The 22,021-nt window shown below is 47.7% G+C and overlaps 1 protein-coding gene across 1 annotated transcript in view; it reads right to left on the bottom strand.

The window, feature by feature from the left end:
* MYO7B (myosin VIIB) overlaps window positions 1–22,021 on the bottom strand; it is a 1,196,498-nt gene that overhangs the window by 9,037 nt on the left and 1,165,440 nt on the right. The window contains exons 45-46 of the mRNA XM_078666047.1: window positions 19,064–19,180; window positions 18,680–18,763 (exon numbers count right to left, since the gene is read on the bottom strand). Of these exons, the coding sequence (XP_078522173.1) occupies window positions 18,680–18,763; window positions 19,064–19,180 (201 nt within the window). The remainder of the gene's footprint in view (window positions 1–18,679; window positions 18,764–19,063; window positions 19,181–22,021) is intronic.

Raw genomic sequence — 22,021 nt, 5'->3', positions numbered from 1 at the left:
GTGCAACACATGACTCTAGATTCATGGAGTATAAAACCGGAATAAATAAAACACTCAGAATCCTAAGGAAAAAGCCAGTAGATGTAACTGCTTTCGCAGCCTTAAGGTCAAATAAAAAACGAATAAAGAAGTTAAGATGGAAAATACAAAGGGACCAGGGCAATGAATTATGGGCTATATTACATACTGATATGAAATATAACAACAGAACTAGATCATGGACTACAGTTAATCAAATTCTTTAGCCAGAAAAATAGAGGTATAAACTCATATATTAAACTCATATATTACTAAGGCTTCATGGGTTCACTACCTAAAAAATCACTTCAATGACGAATTTACAGATAACCTTCAGACTGGAATCCGGGATACTCTAACGATGTGAATGCAGATAGCATTAAAAACAAATAAGGAAAGGGTGAAAAGAAGGAGTCCCAGGCCCAAACAGCATACCTCCTGCTGTATTTCAATATGACCCAGATCTCTGGGTAGGAATCTTAGCCCCAGTATTTTCGGAGGTCAGAAGCACACAAATCGTTCCTGCATCTTGGATTATATCTCCCATTTTTAAAGTAGGGGACAGATCTGTTCCAGCAAACTATTGTCTTACAACTCTGATGGATGTTGAGGCTAAATACTTTGCCGGAATTGTGCTTGATGAGCTAACATCATGGTCTTCTAGCAACACCATCATACCATATAATCAGACTGTTTTTTAAAGTCATCTGGCACGATTACACACATTTTAGCAATCTCTTTACTTATGGATGTTGCCCGTGCCTCCAAAACACCACTTTACTTGAGTTATATTGATTTTAAAGATGTATTCGACTGTGTGGATCGATTATGGCAGAAGTTAGCGAACTGGATTATACCGCAATACCTTTTAAATATGTTGTTAATGTTGCATAGCGATACGTGGGTTCAAACTAAATAGGAGCAGGCACGCAGCTCTCTCGAAAAATCCAAACCATTCGAGGTCTAAAACAAGAATGCGTTCTGGCACCAATTTTATTCAAACTCTTTCTGGCAGATTTGATGGAACCACTACAATCATGTAATCCTCACGTTCCTAAACTAGGTGGAAAAACAATATCAAGGTTTTTATACGCTGATGATGTGGTACTGGTTAGCCGCACTTGGGTGGGACTTCAATGACTGCTCGACACAATGATGGTGTACTCACTAGCTAACGGCCTGTCGATCAACTGAAGCAAAACGAAAACCATGAGTTACAGCATCAAGAGCGCCCGAACGCAGGCCTAGTTTTTGGGTGAAACGCTGCTGGAAAGCGTGGATGAGTACAAGTATCTTGGGGTTACTATTAATAACAAAGGTAGCTTTTTAACAAAGCAAACCTTTACAACACTTGCGTTACAACGTGGTTCTTACAGCGCAACATCCATTACAACGTATGATTTTACAACGCATGCCATCACAACGCATTTTAAAAAAATTAACTTACAACGCATTCCATTCCAACACATACCATTACAACGCATAATACTTTTACGGCAACAGTAGTGTAAGTGTTGGATAGTGTAGGGGTAAATATTACTATTCCCACTCCAGTGAGTGCAACAGTAGGGTAAGTGTTGGATAGTGTAGGGGTAAAAATGACTATTTCCCAATACTTACCTTATAATGCATTGTAATGGCATGCGTTGTAGTGACATGCGATGTAATGGCTGTGTTGTAATGGCATGCGATGTAAAGGATGTTGCGTTGTAATGGTCGTTTCCCCTTTTTAACCCAGAAGGTAAAAGAAAGGCCTGGTTCTGGCTATAGCATCTAAAAACTTGAAGAGAAAGCTTCCTGGTCCCTCTCTGAAGCCACGCCTAGAAGTCGTAAGAGCAAAGGTTCTTCCAACAATCTCATATGGAAGTGAAGCATTAAGAGGGCAGGATGCCAGCACACTAGACTCCACAATCACTTGTGCTTACATAATTATATACTCCTTACCAAGTTATACCTCACCCATGCATATAAGATTAGAATTCGGGTTGCTAACACAGTCACTAGCCAGACGCAGTGCATACATAATATGCTGGAACAAGATTAGGAAAGCCCAACCCAACACTCTGAATCATATGTTATGGGATGAGCTACAACACCTCAACACATCACCGGCAACAGTGTACCTGCAAGAGTCACTCGTCCTTAAAGGCCTCGCACAACTTTGGGAAATGCGAACCAATGTACAGACCTCCAAGCGTCTGGTCAAGAAGTCACTTAAAACTCAATCTGTTAGAGAAGATAAAGCCACACTAGCAAAAAGAGCACATGGGTGGATGGCAATAAATAAGTCTACTGCCCTTCAAGATTACTTTAGCACTGGTTACCCAGCTTTTATCAAGCTGCAGTTTCTAAAATACCGGCTGGGAGAGTAGTAACAGTTAAAGAGCATATGGCACCTTGGCTGCGTGGAAATCTCCCTGTTCCGAGGCACCAATAACAAAGATATGTTGCACTTAGTCTGTTCATGCAACATTGTTTAGGCAGAAAGGAAACAACTATTAATCAGGGCATTTAACCAAAGGGGAATTCGAACAAGAAGGCAGGCAATTCTAGCCTGCTTCGATCTAGGGGACCCCCAGTTAAACTGCCCCTTTGTCAAATTTTTGTTAAAGGTGGAGCAAAGATTACAGCAAAAATAATTTGTTCAGTCTGCCGACATAAACTGCTGCCTAAATGGTTATATCATTCTTAAGGAACAATATGACCCTCCACTAAGGGAATACTGAGGCTGTCCTGTTTTATTCTTGAACCAAATCTCCTGGATGAAAATCAAAGAGCTGTAAATACGCCTGAAACTAAATTATTAAAAAGTATAAACAGTTTTCCCTTTTACGTGACATTGACCTACGTGATTACATCTAATCTGCTAAAATAGCATTTCCCGTTTACTAAAGCACTGATTTCCACCTTCTTTCTCACTACACGATCATTTTAAATTCGAATGTAATAATTTAATTTTAGAATTACTAATTTTATGCACATCATGTATTCGCGTATCTACATCATGTATAACTTTTATTGCAATGATTTTAAGTAACTTAGCAATTACTTAAATAAACTAAAACTAAAACATAGGTGGCACTGTAAGGAGAAAATGCACTTGAATACATAACCTGCTAAGTATAAAGCAAAGTATGTTCAATTTACATTTTTACAAAGCCTGTAAATTCTCTCTCGTTGCAGTGAAGGGTATATAACCAGGAATTCACAGATTTAAATTATGTTAGGCTGGGCAATAGTAACACGATTATTAATCTGCAAGTGTTGTAGCAAGACCTATACCATTTCCCTAGATCAGTGGTTCTTAACCTTTTCACTTATGAGGACCCCTACTAAATCACTACTGGAAGCCAGGGACCCCCAAGCCTTCTTCTCCGTACATCATTCTGAAACCCTACGTTTCGATGTTTCACACATGATTGCTTCCTTCTCTGCACCCTTTTTAGGTCGCGCCTAGCATTGCAGTGCATGCGCTGCTCGCTGTGCGAGGCATATTGTAGTAGGGACAGATGTGGAAGTGCCGTGGAAGCTCCGCCCATACTTTTCATTGGCTTGCGTCATCGTGCATGGTAAATGCTGGCTTCCGATTGATAATGAGGCTTCTTAGTCCCGCCTTGTTACCACCCTTTCTTCTTTTGTGACTGCCCATCAGGACTGGTTCTTTTAGTGGCGGCGTTACACTGCCTTTTTCATTAAGTCAGTAAGCACTTTCTTTTTTTCATTTGCACAATGGAGACAGCTTGTTCTTTGTATTGTGAGATTACCTGTTGGACACTATATTGTTCAAGAGTGAATGGATCTAAAATTCTGCTTTGTGTATGGCAAACATTATTCTGTTAAATGTTTTGAGACCCTCCTTCTTTCTAGTAAAAGCTCTGAGATCGGCTCTAAATCCTGATTCATCTGTGACAAATAGTGTGAATAGGTAAATAAGTTGTTCACACTGGCCCAACTGCTGTTAATTGATGGTCTGGAGTTGTTTGTGCTCACCTACACAAGCAGTGTCACACACTGCTTTGAAACACTACTTCCTGGTTCGGAATATTAGCTCTTGGGATCTTTATGCCAGGATGATTTAAGATCTTGCCTAAAGTGTTTGCATCTTATGCAGAGAGTGGCAGCGATGTACGTAGACAGCACATGCCCTTCACAACAGCTATTAAGGCTAATCTGGTGGTGACAGAGTATGGGAGACCGTTCTACTTTTTCTGTGCTTTTCTGCCTCACTTTATAAGAGGGGTTATAGGGCACAGTCTTAACAAGCATTTGCAATCCAAAGGTCTTGCATTTATGCGAGTTTAAGCTATTGGCATTGTAAATGACAATGCCTTTTATTTGTTGTAAAACCGAAAACAAAAATAAAAGGCATGCTAGTTTCTTCTCTCTCCTGCATGCACTTCCTTACATCTCACTCTCTTCATTACGCCCCCGCACACACAAGAGGACAGAAAGCACCCACTGCACTGAATAGACTTTGGCGCCGTCAATATGTCAGCAGCTTTGTACTTCCTTTACACACTCACATATAATCAAAATTACAACTGGTGTGTGCCACCGTTGCTCTGTGTTTACCCCAGAGAGGACAAGGATTGGATGTTCAAATCGTCTGAACACCTTAATGACCCACTGATAGGCACCGTGAGAAACTCGCACTGCCATCTGCCTGAGCTCCAAACCTCTCAATATGACCTGTTAGAAACACCCACCCACAACCTGAACTCAAAGAGCTACCTACCTACCAGCACAATGTATGATTAATATACGCTGTGAAAAAACACTACAGGAAAACAGTGTGCTGGAAAAAACAAATACTCTTTGGGAAGTGCATAAAGTAAAACACAAGCAATGTAAATATGATACTTCTCACTGACATGGATTATTTTATTTGATTAACTATTTTTGCTGACTTTTGGCCCCATTTTCCTCAGACGGTTTGGGCTAGCACTAAGCACTGAAGCCCACGGACCCCCAGAGAAGGTTCAAGAGAGCTCACAAAACTTAAGCAGAAAGACATCTTAAAGTGACAAGTAGTTTACTTTTAATGGAATGTGATCTGCAAGATGGCCTCATTAGGTCCAATGAGTGCGCTGAAGCAGGACTCAAGACAGACTGACAATATGATACAGGTAAAAGAGGGAACATGAACGTCCGCTCACCCTGATGTCACTTACCCCTTGTGCCTCAAAAGGAAAAAATGTAACGTAGGCTTCCTTGTTTAGTTATTAAGCGCTCTAATAATTCCAGCGGTCTGGTAAGGCTCTATAAAAAAGAGCAATGTGTGACTGGAAGAGCAAATGCAATTTTGAGATCGTGTTTTGGTGGACTGGTAGTGGGAAGAAGTATGAAACTTGTGGCAACGGCATACCATGACCAAGCTCCAGATACACCGCTTTAATGTAATGACCAATCTAAATGCATATAGTATGCAATAGGTACTGCACAGACAAGACTCCTTAATGTGTGGCAGGCAATCTGGTGTTATCCACTCTAAAAATATCAATGAACATATTGGCTGGCACAATTACATAATACCAAAAGGCCCACTTGTTTTATGACACTTGCGCCCAGAAGCACCTAAGAAACAGAACTGTTGAGCAGAAACAATAGGACAAAGAGGTGAACAGCCCATATTTACCTACACTGACCGACTCCAGAAAGGTTCAAGGGCTGCCTTTGCAATTTGGACATTCGTCGATGTTGTGAGTGCAAGGTCACTGAGACCCCAGAAATCACTGCCTCCCTCGTGGGCAAAGCCGTTAGTGGTGCAGCGCATGGAGAGGAGAGAGAGCTTGGGACAGAAGCACAAGTTACTACTTGTGTAACGATATATCTGTAAGAGACATTAGTTAGTATTAGATTCCTTACCTTAGAATATCCCCAGGCGTCAGACTGGATCCGGAAATTTTTGCGTAGCAGTACCCTTGCGCGTCGGTAGGCGTCGTCTGCGGCTCCGCGTCCGTCGTCGGCGTTGTGGGCGCCGTGATGACGTCGTCGGAGTACTTAGACGAGAGATCTGCACTGGCTCCCGATCAACAAGAGAATCCCCTTCCATCTCCTCACCCACGCGCACAAAGCCCTACACGACCAAGGCCCGAGCTACCTCAACAACCGGATCAACTTCTACACTCCCAAGCGCCTCCTCAGATCAACCAACCACGCCCTCGCCGCCGTCCCCCGCATCCGAAGAGCGACAACAGGAGGAAGGTCCTTCTCCTACCTGGCCGTCAAGACCTGGAACTCACTCCCGACCGACCTGCGCCTGACCCAGGACCACCTCTCCTTCAGGAAGAAGCTCAAGACCTGGCTGTTCGAGCAGTAACGGCACCCCCCCCCCACCCAGCGCCTTGAGACCCTACGGGTGAGTAGTGCGCTCTATAAATGACCTGATTGACTGATTGATTGATAGACGCCGCCTCCGCGTGCTGACGTCAGTTCTTAGACACAGCTTTTCCGCGCCAGAAACGCAGAGCCATGTTAAAAACCAACACTGGTGCCATTGAAACTAGGGCAGTGAAAGGGTATAACCCTAACCCTAGATATCGGTTCGCAGAACGGGGAGGATGGGTGGGTCGGTAAGGAATCTAATACTAACTAATGTCTCTTACAGATATATCGTTACACAAGTAGTAACTTGTGCATCTAAAAGAGACACGTTAGTATTAGATTCCTTACCTTAGAATAGATACCCCAGCAATACCAACCCCGGTGGTGGGTCTGCGAACCAATAATCACACCAGAATGTCCCGGAGGACGGAACGGCCAAAGAAGCCATTCCTCCGGACTTGGCTGTCCAGGCAGTAGTGTCTTGCAAACGTGTGCAGCGATGCCCACGTAGCTGCCTGACAGATGTCTTGTAAGGGCACTCCCCTGCCCAGGGCAGTGGTAGTCGCCGTGGCCCGGGGCTCCTTTCTAGCCAAGGAGTAGCATGCCTGGATACACAAGATAATCCACCGGGAGATGGTCCTCTTGTGCACCGCTTTCCCCTTCTTAGCGCCCACGTAACCAACAAAGAGTTGGTCATCCACCCGGAACTGGCGTGTGCGATCCAAGTAAAATGAGAGCGCACGTTTTGGGTCCAGACGGTGGAGCCGCTCTTCCTCTTTAGAGGGATGCGGTGGCGGAAAGAAGGTAGGCAAGGTGATAGGCTGCCCGATGTGGAAGGCCGTGACAACCTTGGGCAGGAAAGAAGGTTTGGTACGCAGCACCACTTTGTCCGGATGGACAGAAAGGAAAGGTGGAGTACAAGAAAGAGCCTGGAGCTCACTCACTCTCCTGGCAGAGGTGATGGCAACCAGGAAAGCAGTCTTCAAAGTCAGAAGGCGAAGAGGACAGTTGTGAAGTGGCTCAAAGGGAGCGCACATCAGAAACGTAAGAACCAGGTTCAAGTCCCACTGAGGCATCACAAACGGAACAGGAGGAAATGTGTGTGTGATGCCCTTAAGAAATCTATTTACAATAGGGGACTTGAATAAAGAAGGTTGATCAGGCAGCCTGAGAAAGGCTGAAATGGCAGAAAGGTAGCCCTTGATAGTGCCCAGAGCAGAGCCCTGCTGGGCAAGAGAAAGAAGGAAGAGAAGAACCTCAGAAAGAGGGGCAGCAAGAGGATCCACAGCCTTTGCTGTGCACCATGCCACAAATCTGTTCCACCTGCAGGCGTATACCGACTTTGTGGAGGGTCGCCTGGCTGCCAGAATGACGTTACAGACTTCAGGAGGCAAGTCAAATGGCCTCAACTGTCGCCGCTCAATCTCCAAGCATGGAGGTGGAGACTGGACAGGTTCGGGTGGAGGACCGTCTCCTGCTGCTGCGACAGAAGGTCCTCCAGAAGAGGCAGACGAACCGGGGGATCGACTGACATACTGAGTAGCTCTGGATACCAGTACCTTCGTGCCCAGTCCGGAGCCACAAGGATGACTTGGGCCCGGTCACGCTTGATCTTCTTCAGCACTCTGGGCAGAAGTGGTATAGGCAGAAAGGCGTACAACAGACCGCAACTCCACTTGTGACGAAAAGCATCTCCGAGCGAGTACCGACTTGGAAATTCCAAAGCGCAGAACAGATGACATTGCGCGTTCTCTTCGGTGGCGAATAGATCTAACCAAGGCTCTCCCCATCGCTGAAAGAGGCCTTGCGCCACGTCCGAGTTCAGACGCCATTCGTGATCCATCATGCACCGACGGCTGAGCTTGTCCGCCCTGGCGTTCAGAGAACCTGCCAGGTGTTGAGCCACCAGGGACACGCCCTGGCGTTCCAGCCATTGCCAAAGGCGCAGAGCCTCCTGGCAAAGGGTCCACGACCCCACCCCGCCCTGTTTGTTGCAGTACCACATGGCGGTGGTGTTGTCCGTGAACACCTGCACTACACTCCCCCGGACAGAGGGGAGGAATGCCTTCAGTGCTAGACGAATCGCCCGTAACTCCAACAGGTTGATGTGGAGCCGGGCCTCCGCCGGAGACCAGAGGCCTCTGATCTCCGCCTCTCCCATGTGGCCTCCCCAGCCCTGGAGGGACGCGTCCGTCACAACTACGTGCTCCGGTTGGGGAAGGGAGAGGGATCTGCCGCTGACCCAATTGAGGTCCGTGAGCCACCACTGCAGCTGTCTCGCAGTGCCCTCCGAGATCAGGACGTGGTCGGACAGGTTGCCCTGATGCTGGGCCCACTGAAACTTCAGGTCCCACTGCAGAGCCCGCATCCGCCACCTGGCATGATGCACCAGAAGGATGCAGGAGGCCATCAGCCCCAGAAGCCGCAGCGTCAACCTGACCGAGACCCGGGATAACGGCTGAAAGATGGGAATCAGAGCCTGAATATCCCGGACCCGCTGTTCGGGTGGGTAAACCCGAAACTGCGCTGAGTCCAGAACCGCTCCGATGAAGAGGAGCTTCTGAGAGGGGCACAGGTGTGACTTTGGCACATTGATGGAGAACCCCCGCTGGTGCAGGAGATCTGGAAATAAGCGTCCTGCAAGTCCAACGCTACCATCCAGTCTCCTGGGTCCAGGGCTGCTAGGACCTGAGCCAGTGTCAGCATCTTGAACTTCTCCTTTCGGAGGAAGCCGTTGACGTTCCGTAGATCCAAGATAGGGCGGAGGCCGCCCTTGCCCTTCTTGGGTACCAGAAAGTAGTGGGAGTAGCAACCACACCCTACTTCTGGCCCAGGAACGCGCTCGATGGCCCCCTTGGCCAAGAGGGCCGTAACTCCCTCCTGCAGAAGTCGCAAGTGATCCCCCGATACACGGTGGTTCTGCGGTGGCATGGCTGGAGGAGTCGCCTCGAAGGGGAGGGAGTAGCCCCTTCGGACAATCTGCAGCACCAACCTGTCCGAATTGACAGTGCGCCAGTGGAGGTGGTGATGGCGAACCCTGCCCCCTACTGGCGTCACATGGGCCTGAAAGCACGGACTAGGAGGGTTTCGAGGCGGATGCTGCGGGGGAAGGTGTGGACTGACCTCGCCATTGACCCCTACTGCCCGAACGGCGGTTCCCACGGCCGCCACCGCGATGGGTATTGCCCTGCGGAGCGTGGCTAGCGGCACGTGTGGGTGCACCCCTTCCGTGGCCACGAAAGGAGTGAAAAGTAGCCGATTGCTGGCGCGGGGCCGAGATGCCCAAGGACTTGGCCGTAGCCCTGGAGTCCTTAAAGCGCTCGAGCGCATGGTCTGCTTTGTCGCCAAAGAGGCAACGGCCATCGAACGGCATGTCCATGAGTGTGTTCTGGACATCTGCCGAAAAGTTGGCGGACCTCAGCCAGGCGTGGCGTCTGACCGCCACCGTCGTTGCCATCGCTCTACCTAGCGAGTCGGTGGTATCCAGCCCACACCGGATGGAATACTTGGCTGCATCCCGGCCCTCCACAAGGGCTTGGCCGAGTTTGGCCCGTACCTCCAACGGACACTCTGGCAGCACTTCCGCGACCGTATCCCACAGAGAGTGGGTGTAACGGCCCAAGAGGCACGCGGTGTTAGAAGACCGCAGGCCCAGACTAAGGGATGAGAAGATCTTTTTACCATACTGCTCATACCTCTTGGAGTCCCTGTCCGGCGGAGCCGACGGGAACGCGGTCTGGGAATTAGAGGCCTGGATGACCAGGCTCTCGGGGGTGGGGTGGGTGGACAGAAAACATGGGTCGCCCGGGGCTGGGCGGTGGCGTCTGGCCACGTTCCTATCTACGGGCGAACCCGTAGCGGGCTTGGACCAAGTGCCCAGAAGAACGTCGGTCAAGGCCTCATTAAAAGGCAGCAGAGGCTCGGCCGAGCTTGACTGCGGTTTAAGGACCTCAGTGAGGAGGTTAGTCCTCACGGCCGCGACGGGGAGCCCAAGGCCTCGGCAGCCCTCATCAACACCACACTATATGTTGCCCTCTGCTCCGAAGCCACGGTAGGAGGGGAGACAAAACCAGTGTCTGGAGAGGTGTCCAGACCACTGGCTTCCCCAAGGTCTCCCGCCCAGTCCTCATGAGTCAGACCCCTCCCAGTCCTCTTCATCACCCATCTCCTGAAACTCAGGGTTCTCAACTAATGGGGCCTGTTCATAGAAGTGAAACTCCCCAAACGACGTCTGGAGCGGCGCCCATCGGGGCCGTCCCGACGGCTGAACAGGAACGAAGGTGGAACCGGGGACGGCGCCGCCCAAGGACGGCGCCGGAGGCGACACCTGAGGGTCCGACGCCGGGGAGGTCGTAAGGTCCACCGGCAAGGAACCAGATCCCGAAGGAGGTCCAGCGGAGTCCCGCGGCGCCGGGCCCGAAGGCGCCAACGGCGCCGGGGCCGCTGAACCCTGCGGCGCCGGGCCCGAAGGCGCCGGCGGCGTCGGGAGAGTGGGGCCTAGCGGCGCCGGGCCCGAAGGCGTCGGCGGTGTCGGGCCGAAGCACCCGACGGCGTCGGGGCCGAAGCCCCCGACCCGCTAGAGGCCCCAGACGGGTCCGCTGGGCCCGAAGGCGCCGCGGAGCCCGTCGGAGGAGAGAGGTTCCTCATGGCCATGAGGAAGCGCTGGATCTCCTCCGGCGTCGCGTTAAGCCCAGGGACCGTAGGGTATGGGGCTGGACGTGGCGCCCGCGACTCCGACGGAGCCGCGTGGGTGGTGTCAATCGAACCCCCGGCCGCATCGCGCGAGCGTCGGGGGGAGTCCGAAGAGCGATGACGCCGCTTCTTGTGCTTCTTACCTGACGACGACTTCCACCCGGAGGAGTGTGGTGCTCCGAGCCCGCGACCTGTCCCTCGACCTACCATGGGATCGGGACCTCTCGCGGCACGGGACCGACTGCCGGAGTTCGAGTCGCCTGCGGGACCGCTCCCGCCTGGCTTTCGAAGAGAGGGCCCGGAAGTCGGAGCAGGCCTTGTCGTCGTGGTCGACGCCTAGACACGTTAGACACAGGTGGTGAGGGTCCGTGACCGACATCGTGCGGTCGCAATCCTTGCAGTGTTTAAAGCCAGGCATCCCTACGGCACCGATCGGAGTCGAGAAGACTTCGAAAAATGATCAAAAAAGATCCAAAAAGTTAGTCAAAAATTGACTAGGGTTACTGCTTTTTCCAGATCTGCGCTTGCTGGCGCGGAAAAAAGAAGAACTGACGTCAGCACGCGGAGGCGGCGTCTAAGTACTCCGACGACGTCATCACGGCGCCGACGACGCCGACGACGGACGCGGAGCCGCAGACGACGCCTACCGACGCGCAAGGGTACTGCTACGCAAAAATTTCCGGATCCAGTCTGACGCCTGGGGATATTCTAAGGTAAGGAATCTAATACTAACGTGTCTCTTTCAGATATGGCCCGTCACTGCTTGGTTTTCAAAATAAAGGCATACAGTGATTGGCCATGTTCTATGAACCTGAGCCTCCTACCCCTACAGTGCTCAAGGGCAGAACTGTAGGCCTATAGAGTTCCCTGAGCCAATCCAGGCGCTGCTCTCATGCTGTTAATGTTTCCAACACAGCATGAGAGCAGCACTAGGTTTGACTCAGTCAGGTGAAGCCAACAATCGTTAGGAGATCTGCAGCTGTGACCCCCCTCCCCCGCTCGCTAATGCGCAGGTAGGCAGCCTGGCAGTGTCCTCAAGTGCGCATGTCAGGCAAAGTCAGCCATCCAACTCGACATGGGCACTATGAAGAGTGTGGCAGTCGACCCAAGAAGATGAGCCTTAGCCTGCATGTTTGTCTATTAGTCATTGTTAGAAACGGGGTCTCTGTTTGGCAGTGGTTTGCACACTGTCCAAGCAGGGACCCTCACTCTAGTCACAGTAAGTCATATACACCCTCAGAATAACCCGTGCTCACCCCCTTGGTAGCTTGGCAAGAGCAGTCAGGCTTAGCCTCAGAGAAATGTGTAAAGTATTTGTACACACACACACACACACACAGTAACACACTAAAAATACCACAAAAGTAGTCCACACCAGTTTAGAAAAATAGCCAGTATTTATCTGAGTAAAACAAGACCAAAACGGCAAAAATTCAACATACACAAATCTAATTACAAATTCTCAAATGTTAAATGCAGTTATAGAACCTTAGAAACGCAATATCTTTAACTGGGGCTATAACAACATGCTTGACGAAGTCGAATCTCAAAGTTTGTGGCTGACCGCAATGGAGAGCAGGCCGGGTAAGGAGTTGTTAAGACCCCAGTACAGTATTGTGGAAACGAGGACAAAACTAAAACGTTGCAAGGCACTGGGGAGGTGAGGCGTCGCAAGTGCAGCGTCAGTTCCTTACTGTCGGTGCAGGTCGTTGGCACGCCAGGGCACATGCTCGGGACATTGCAAGGCACAGGTGAGGTGATGCAGCTTTGATGACGGGGCATCGGTTCTGCTGGCAGTGTGCGGTCGATAAAGTGTTGAGAGTCAAATCATGCGGCGTCACAACAAGGGGGTACCACTGCAGTGGCAAAGTTGGGAGCCATGGACTTCGGTGACACAGTACTCTCCTTTGTGGCAGTTCTTCAGAGGCATTGCGGCGGCATCAGGGCCTGCGTTGCAAGTTGCAGTTATTGTGTTGAGCAGGGACCACGGCTCCAGTGCAGGCAGCGGCTCAATGTCAAAAAGTGGCGCTGGCTCCAAAGTCACACACCAAGTCTATGTGCTGGTTTCTTCTTTCTTAGCCCAACAAACTCACTTCCAAGGGCCCAGGAAATGGACTTGGCACCACATGGCACAATAGGGCTCTCAGCGGAAAAGCCCAGATGTTGCAGGTGTAGTCTTTGATGACCCCAAGACTTCCAACAAGAGGCAAGCTCAACTCAAACCCTTGGAGAAACTTTGAAAGCAGGATGTAGAAAACAAAGTCTAGTCCTTTTACTACCAGGACAGTAGCAGCAAAGCAAACAGCAAAATGGCAGTCCCTCTTGACAGCAACACAGCTCTTCTTCCTGGCAGAATGTCCTCAATCCAGAAGTGTTCTGAGTGTATGGTGCTAGTGGTCCAGTATTTATACCCATTTCAGCCTTTGAGGTAGGCAAACTTTAAAAGAAAGTCTTAGTAGTGCACAAGACCCTGCCCTTCCTGGCCCTGGCTCCAGACGCCCTACAGCCTACGGGGGGGGGGGTAGAACCTGCTTTGTTAGGAGACAGGCACATCCCCTTTCAGGTGCAAGTGTCAGCTCCTCCCACCACTCAAGCTCAGGAAGACCCCTAAGCCTGGTGATGGGCCATCAGGATATGCAGGCACACCTCAGCTCCCTTTCTGCGTGACTGTCTAGAGTGAATTCACAAAGTCCAACTGTTATCCATCCAAGACATGTTTTCAGAGAAAGGCAGAGGCACACAATGGTTAAAGTAAGAAAATGCCAACTTTCTAAAAGTGGTATTTTCAGACCTGCAATTTAAAAACCAACTTCACTCAAAGAAGTATTTTTAAATTGTGAGTCCAGAGATATCAAACTAATTTTCTAACAGCTCTTAATTGGAAGATACACTTGTAAGATGTTACAAGGCAGCTCCAATGCTAACCTACAGGAGAGACAGGACTTGCTGTAGAGAAAAACTGATTTTGCAGTTTGTCACTACCAGGCCCTTTAAAACTCACCAGTACATGTCCTACCTTTTAAATACACTGCACCCTGCCCATGGGACTACCAAGGGCCTACCTTAGGGGTGCCTTACATGTAATAAAAGGAAAGGTTGGGCCTGACAAGCGGGGACACTTGCCAGGTCAAAATGGCAGCGTTAAACTGCACACACAAACACTGTAGTGACAGGTCTGGGACATGTTTGCAGGGCTACTCATGTTGGTGGCACCATCAGTGGCACTAATCAGTAGCATTTGACTAACAGACCCTGGGCATACCTGATGCAACTTACTAGGGACTTACTAGTAAATCAAAAAGGCCAATCATGGAGAAACCAAATACCATTGCAATTTACACAGGGAGCACTTGCACTTTATCACTGGTCAGCATCTCCGATGCCCTAAAAGAGGAACCACTGCTGCAAGGTACATTTAAAGTAACCTGGGCGAGGGTTTTCCCGTCGCCTGCAAAGCCAGCGATTTCCAGTAAACTTCAAATAGGCAAAGCCCAGCACAGTTAGACTTATGCCCTAATTATGAGTTCAGGGCTAAATTCTGATCCTTGTGCAAATGTGCTTACACAGGGGCCAAAGTAAAATGTACCCACACTGTTGACCTATATTGCAGCCAGAGAATCTCCCGGCCATAATTGGCAGGTTTTCCCTCAACACTTCCAAAAGCACAAATGGTTTCCAGCTGCCACAAATGGTGACTGAGGCTGTCCATATTTTTAAAGTTCACTAGCTTCACACTTTTCAAAGCTCACAGATAAAAAAAACTATTTGCAAAGTTGTGATTCAACTACCTTTGCGCACACTTCAATCAATAAATCAAGGCGCTGAGTGGGGGGTGGGGGGTGGGGGTGGATCTGCTGTTCAGTCAAAGAGCAAGGCCTTGAGGTCCTTCCTGAATTGTGCCATTGAGAGGCAGGGAGTTCCAGGTCTTTGCAGTGAGATAGGAAAAGGATCTGCCTCCAGCCATGATGGTCTTGCTGATCCGTGGGATGGTGGCCTGGGCCAGTTGTGCGGAGCGGAGAGGTCTGATGGGAGTGTGGAGGGAGAGACTGTGGTTGAGGTATGCAGGTCCGGGATTGTGGAGGGCTTTGTAGGCATGTGTGAGGAGATTGAAGGTAATTGTTTTGTTGAAAGGTAGTCAGTGAACGTCTCTTAGGTGGATGGTGATGTGGCTGTGGCGTGGGACGTTGAGGATGAGTCTGGCAGAGGCATTCTGGATGTTCTGCAGTTTCTTTTGGAGTTTCTGGGTGGTGCCGGCATGGAGTGCGTTGCAGTAGTCGGCTCTGCTGCTGAGGTTTCGTGAGTCATCCGTGGTGTGGTGGGGTTCTGTCTGAGCACTGTGGGCCACAAGGAGTCGTACCAGGCAGAAGAGGTGGAGCCCAGGATGAGGACTTTGGTCTTGTCTGAGTTGAGCTTGAGGCAACTGTCCTTCATCCAGGTGTCGACTGCCTTCATCCCGTTGTGGAAGTTATTCTTGGGGTCTGCAGGTTTGTCTGTGAGGGAGAGGATCAACTGGCTGTTGTTGGCATACGAAACGATGTTTAGTTTGTGTCTTCTGACGATGGCTGCGAGCGGGGCCATGTAAATGTTGAAGAGGGTGGGGCTCAGGGAGGAACCATGAGGCACTCCGCAGCTGATTTCTGTGGGTTCTGAGTTGAACTGTGGAAGTCTGACTCTCTGTGTTCAGCCGGTGAGGAAGGAGCAGATCCATTCTATGACCTTGTCGCGAATGCCGGCATCGTGGAGTCTTGCGCAGAGTGTGTGATGGGAGACGTTGTCAAAGGTGGCTGAGAGAGCAAGGAGGATGAGGGCAGCAGTTTTGCCTCGGTTGAGGTGGGTGCAGATGTCATATGTAGCGGCAAGGAGAGAGAGGGGTAAGTGCTGTAGTTTCTTCTGAAGCCCGACTGGCAGAGGGCCAGGATGGGGTTCATTTCAATGAACTTGGAGAGATGTGCGTTGATGGATTTCTCGATTATTTCGGCTGGGAAGGGGAGCAGAGAGATGGGTCTGTAGTTCTTGAGGTCCTCTCGGTTGGCAGAGGGTTTATTCAGCAGGGGGTTGATCTCAGCGTGCTTCCAGTCTTCTGGGAAGGTGGTGGACTCGATGGAGCAGTTGATGGTGCGGCAGAGTTCGGCTGCGAAGGAAGTGTCGGCTCTGGTGAAGAGTGGTGAGAGCAGTGGTCCGTGGGGGCTCGAGAGGGGATAATCTTCATAATTCTGAGTGTGTTGTCAGAGGGGAGGGTGGCACATCATTGATTTTCTCAGCCGCTCCCCCACACACGTACGTTCTGTGCTAAAAAAATTTAACTCACCAACAAAGTAAGCAAGCCACAATCATACGTTACCACCTAAGTTTAAAACTTATAACTCAAAGTTTCCCATTTCTTTATTAAAAAAATATGGGAATCATTCTGATCAATTACTTGACATTTTGATGTATCATCCTCTGTGATTAGATAACTGACGGTCATCTCACTACAGTCTGTTATCTTTCTACTTATTAACTTGGCCAATGTGCCAGATAATTTCAATTCCATTCTGTATTTTTCAATGTCATAGACTTCCTTCCAACACCTCCATACTTTTCAGAGTTTTAGGGGCCGCCTCTAGTGTCATCTGTTGAATTTCTTATTGTTAGATATATGTCCACTGGCTTCAGCCACATTCCTTTTGTTTTTGAGCATGGGATCTATCTATGTTGTATCTAAGTCTAGTTTTGCTACTACCAAAGCTAGGGTTTTACATTTTTACCCATGTCAGGAGAAGCAATTTAGGAAAAATGCCTACATCTGTACAACATGGTTAACCGTATCTGGCAGGCCAGATTCCACAGTGAAGGTGGGGCCTCCATCGCACCAGCAGCTTGCTGGCTGGCCGGCCAGGAGATAAATGAGCCTAATATTTACACAGATGGTATAATGAGTGCCTCTCTCATCTCTCTCATCTATTTCCACAGATCCGCTAATTACTTCTCTCTCGCAATCCCATAAATATGTGTCGGCATTCCCAAGCATCCACCCATGGATTTTGGGGCATTCCCAGATTTACAAAGACTTTAAACCAAAATGACAAGGATAAATATCTTTATTTCTCCTCATTAGTTCCTCTTTCCACGGGGCCGCATTCTGCAGCACACAGAAGGAGGTAAATGCCTCTAAGGATTGTTTTTGTGCAGGAAGGTGTACCTTTTTGAGCAAAAACAATCTGGTGCGTAACACAGGCACCCTTGCACTATAGTGCAGGGGTGCCTGCCTTGACACTAGGATGTACACAGTAAGCCAGCGCAAGGAGAGAGCAAACAATGCCCCATACCTTTGTAAATATGGAGCATTTCTGCTCTCGCCCTTTCACATAACACAGCGCAGCAACTTTATTTGCTGCCCTGCGTTACATGAATGTTTAGTAAATGTGCCCCCTTATGTATACCAAATGCTAAGTGCATGACCACTGAGTGAGATTGTGACAGTCTTCTTCTAGCTAACCTTATGTTTCTGAGGACCCTAGTTACTGTTCCTCTTAAATGTTTAGTTTCTTTTGATTCAGACAATATCTCACGTTGATTTTTTGGGCTTAAGGTATCAGAACAATCTATGAATCTATTTTATTTTATGGCTACATCACCCAAAACTTTTGGACATATAACCACATTTTTAGAGTTGTTTTTAAAATTTTATGAGTGTAAATGAACTTGAATAATATTAACTCATCGGATTTATAAGGCATAAGAACCCCTCTTTGTGACTTATGTTTTAGTACTTTCTTCTGTAATTATTGTATATCGTTTTAAAGAAAACTTAAAAATAAAATGTGCTTACTTACTTAGTTTCTTCTCTTCTGGTGGAAACCCTCACTGGGCCCATCTTCTCCTTAAGCAAAGAGCATTCCTATTTTGTCTTACATTCTTCGCCACAAAGCTCTCGCTCTCACATGTTCCTTCCTTTATTCTTGCCCATTCCTGCCAGAATGCTCCTAACCTTCCCCTCTGCTGCTTTACTGTAGAGTTATCAATTCTCTAATTTCAGGAACCCCTCTAGGCTCCAGCTTGATTATTTCATTGACCGTTGTTCCCTTATTTGTTGCCTTGCATTTAACCATTTTACAGAGGCGACACCTCCATTGGAGCAGAGGAGCATCGCCTCACTTAAATGCCCCGAGATGAAAAATAAAATGGCAATTCATTACTATTTTATCTTTCAATAACCCTGTCCCGAGCCGAGCGTCAGGACGGGCAGGGCCTGCTGGTTGGCACCAGCAGCAGGGTGGGCTGCCTTTGCACTGTTTAAAGGGCGCATGTCTATTTGGCCGGCCATCTTGTGACGCCAGCCATACATGCGCATTTTAAACCTCTTAACTCAGCTGTCTTAAGACAGCTATGTTAAGAGTAAGTGCAGGCCTCTAGAGCGCTATGGAGCACAGAGAAAGGTCGCTTCCTCCAATCAGAGGGCTGCTCTCATGCTGTGAGCAGAGCCACGACTGGTCAAGGGAATTTGCTGGGTCCTGCTTTGCAGTCGTGACAATGTTCGGAGCGAGGAGGTCCTGTGGTTCGGTAAGTGTTATTTTCATAATTTTTTATTTTATTTTCAAGCGTTCCCGCACCCCCCTCCACTTTTCCCGTAGATGCCAGCCGCCACTGCAATTTTAGCACTCACCTTTGTTTTGGGGTGAGACAACGATACACCATGCTTGTTTATTACTATTACCACAATCTCTGGAAAGCTTGCATCTGAGGTTTGCTAGAAAAAAAAAATGTTACATTACGTGAGTTAGCATTCTTGACTAAAATAAAACAATATCCAACAAGATAGAGTGGAACCGCAATGAAAAGCCAATCTACTTGAAACCCATTACATTAATTGTCAACATTCAATGTGTAGCATCAAAGCGACACAGCAAAGGGTAAGCAGTTGGCCAAAGACAAAATACAACAGAGATGCTCAGCACAACATTCTGAGTCAACACAACCAACTTAAAGTATGTAATGGGGAGTGGTACACAGGGGGTAAACAAATAGGCAAAATTCAAGTATGATATACCTTCACTTCGAAGAAGGCAGAGCCAAAGGTTGGCCAACGGTAAATGATTTTCAGAAAGTCCACCTTCGCTGTGTCCACAGATTTGCCTGCATGCTTAGCATATGCTGCAATAATAACCTAGTTTAAAAGAAAAGATAGTTTTTGAGCTGGGCATTTTGAAAGGTCTAAGCTTGGGAAAGTAGAACCAGTATGATCTTCATGAACATTATTAAATGTGGAATGGATCAATTATACCAGAATAAAATCAATCCCAACATCAATAAAGGATAGAACAGCAAACAGTGAAAAACACAATCAGCACTTCTCTCTAAATCAGCATTAGAGGAGACGGGGAGAAGGCACCTCAAGAAATTACATTATGCCAAACTGAAAAAAAACTTCCCATTGAAAAACTATGGTAGAGCTGAATCCATGACTTGGAGTCAGGTATGAGTAATGCAAGCATTACGTTTTTGGGGTAGTGGGTCATCAGGACATCGATCTTCTTGTCACAAGTCATCTTGCATAGGGCTTAGTTTTGTGGCTAGCAAGCATGGACTACCAGACAGGGCAAATTTAGAGATTTTCCCAAAACTCTTTTGACATTCACCTGACAGGGACAGAGCTAGTCATATCGGTCATTATGACAGCCTATAGCCTATACATACACAACAGCAAACAAGCATCTCTTTCACCGGTTCACTGAGAAATGGAAACCACGTATTCAGACTTAAAAGGTGTTTCTTAGCCCCAATCCCACAATCTCAAAATAACCCTCATGTGCTAGGTACACAACTTCTTTCAGTAACGATTTGAGGAAATACTAGGCTCCTGCCTTTTTCGTCCTTTCTTGTGACAGATCAGTACATCCAAAGGCTCTAAGTTGTTTAAATGGCAAGCTCAATAAGTCTTCTTGGATGTGTCCAATTCTCTCCAACATTGAGTCTGAATATGATCAGAGATTTAACATTCAAACCTTCAAGCCCCAGCACAACCTTTTCTGAATATGATCAGTCACTGCAACCACTCTGCAGTCCTCATTTGTGAGCTTAATGACATCAATCTTGTTCATGGTAAGAAGGGAGCTTACATCATAATCTAGCAGCTTTACTGACTGCAGTGACAGGTTGAGACTGCAAGGAAAGCAAGATAAATATATATATATGGATGATAGGCATATATTTTCAGGCTCCATCTTTCTATCCAGGTAGCATCTCAACTTTTGGGTTACCAAATTTTGTGACATAAGCCTTATGATAAGTTACAACTTTGAATGCCTTCCCATTTACCAACAGTTGAAAATGTTCACAAGACTCTACAATGTCTATACGCTATTTTTCCCAGCCTCCATCTGTTTGGTCAGACTCCTGCTTGCATAGGCAATGAAACATTGTGGTATCTGGGCCAGATTCACACCGGTTGAGTATGGCTTCCAACCTAATGGGACTAGCATTAAAAATGTCCTTGGAGTAAAAAGTATGAATAAAGTATGGCATTCAGTTTTCCTGAACAAGGAAGGATTTTGTGTGATTAAATGCAGCATTGCACTTCTGTGACCATATGTTGTCTTGCCCCTTCGTTGTAAGGCCTCCAATGGTGCTTCGATAAAGGCAAAATCTTTGATATGCCTGGCACAGTCACCGTCATGCCCAGAAAACTAACAAAGAGCAACCACTTTTGTTGGGCAAGGTGCTGATGTGAATGCTTCAACCTTTTTAGGAAAAGCACATATGCCCTTCCTAGAGACGATGTGTCCATACAACATCAATGTTGACTGACAAAAATCACATTTCTTTTCGTTCTGAACAAAATAACCATTGACCTCTGCAGAACTTCACAAGAGTCTTATATGTTATGGTTTTTTCTTTCTAAATATCAACATATCTCCACTGCATGTGAGCCAGAAATGCCCTTTGCAGTTTTCAATGTATCCTCCTAAAAATCGTCACCTGCTGATGGCACATTAAAACTCAAACAGATGATAGCCTTTGGGAGATTAAAGATTATACATTATGCACAATTTTGCTGGAGTGTCATGTCTTGGATGCAAGGAGTGACACGGTTCTTCCTTTGAAAGGCAAGGCTTGAATGTCACATATCCACAAAGATTTATCTGTCCCCCGACAAACTTTTGGGCACCAGAACAATAGTATAGATGCCAGTGACTGGCCTGTTTCAGTGATGTCCTACTGTAACAGGCTATTGATCATTGCCTCAAACCATTGCATGTGGAAGAAAATGCTGCAAAAATATTGGTCCAGAAGATTTTTTAGACTCACCTATATGAAGATTGATTTGTCTTGACCTCAGTTTTCTTACATTTTCAAACAATTTATTGGAACATTTTGGCAATCCTGCAGCCAGACAATGCTTCCAACCTTGCAAACAGTCACAGTATGTGAAGCAGGCCCAGCTTGATAGTAGCTCTGACAGTCCCTTGTACCAGCCACTGCTTCAATTATGTAGAGGTTGAACTTATCACAGTGTCTCTCATCTGAAATCCAGGTATTAAAGTAACACATGCAGGGAAGGGTCATGTGCAATACATATGCATACATCTTGATGCTTCAGGGCTGCAACTGATGCTCACTGATAGTAAGCTTGTCAAATTCAGCATCAGCCATGATATTGATGATAGCCCAAGTCTCTACCACTAAAGGGATCTTCAAGCCCTCAACTTGAATGTCCAGCACCACCTGATCATTGTCGCCTTCCTCCATTGAATCTGGTAGAGTAGACTTCTCCTACCATGGCTTCAGCTCCACTGATGACAAAGAGTTTCTGACCAAGTGGTTTTCCTCAATGATTCTCTTTGTTTTCTGTTTCCATTCGCCAAAGCTATGGCTCGTCAAGCCTGAGGACAATTAAAAGGTTTCCTCTGGGTGAGAGGCTGATTTAGACATTGTCCTGAAGTGGTTTCTCTGCTTGCATCCTTTGCCTTTTTCCAAGACTGCAGGGCATCCATTCACATGAGGTGTG

This window comes from Lissotriton helveticus, chromosome 11, assembly GCF_964261635.1.
Source record: "Lissotriton helveticus chromosome 11, aLisHel1.1, whole genome shotgun sequence".
Lineage (NCBI taxonomy): Eukaryota > Metazoa > Chordata > Amphibia > Caudata > Salamandridae > Lissotriton > Lissotriton helveticus.
Note: the sequence above shows the minus strand (reverse complement) of the source record. Positions and strands in the feature narration are given on the sequence as shown.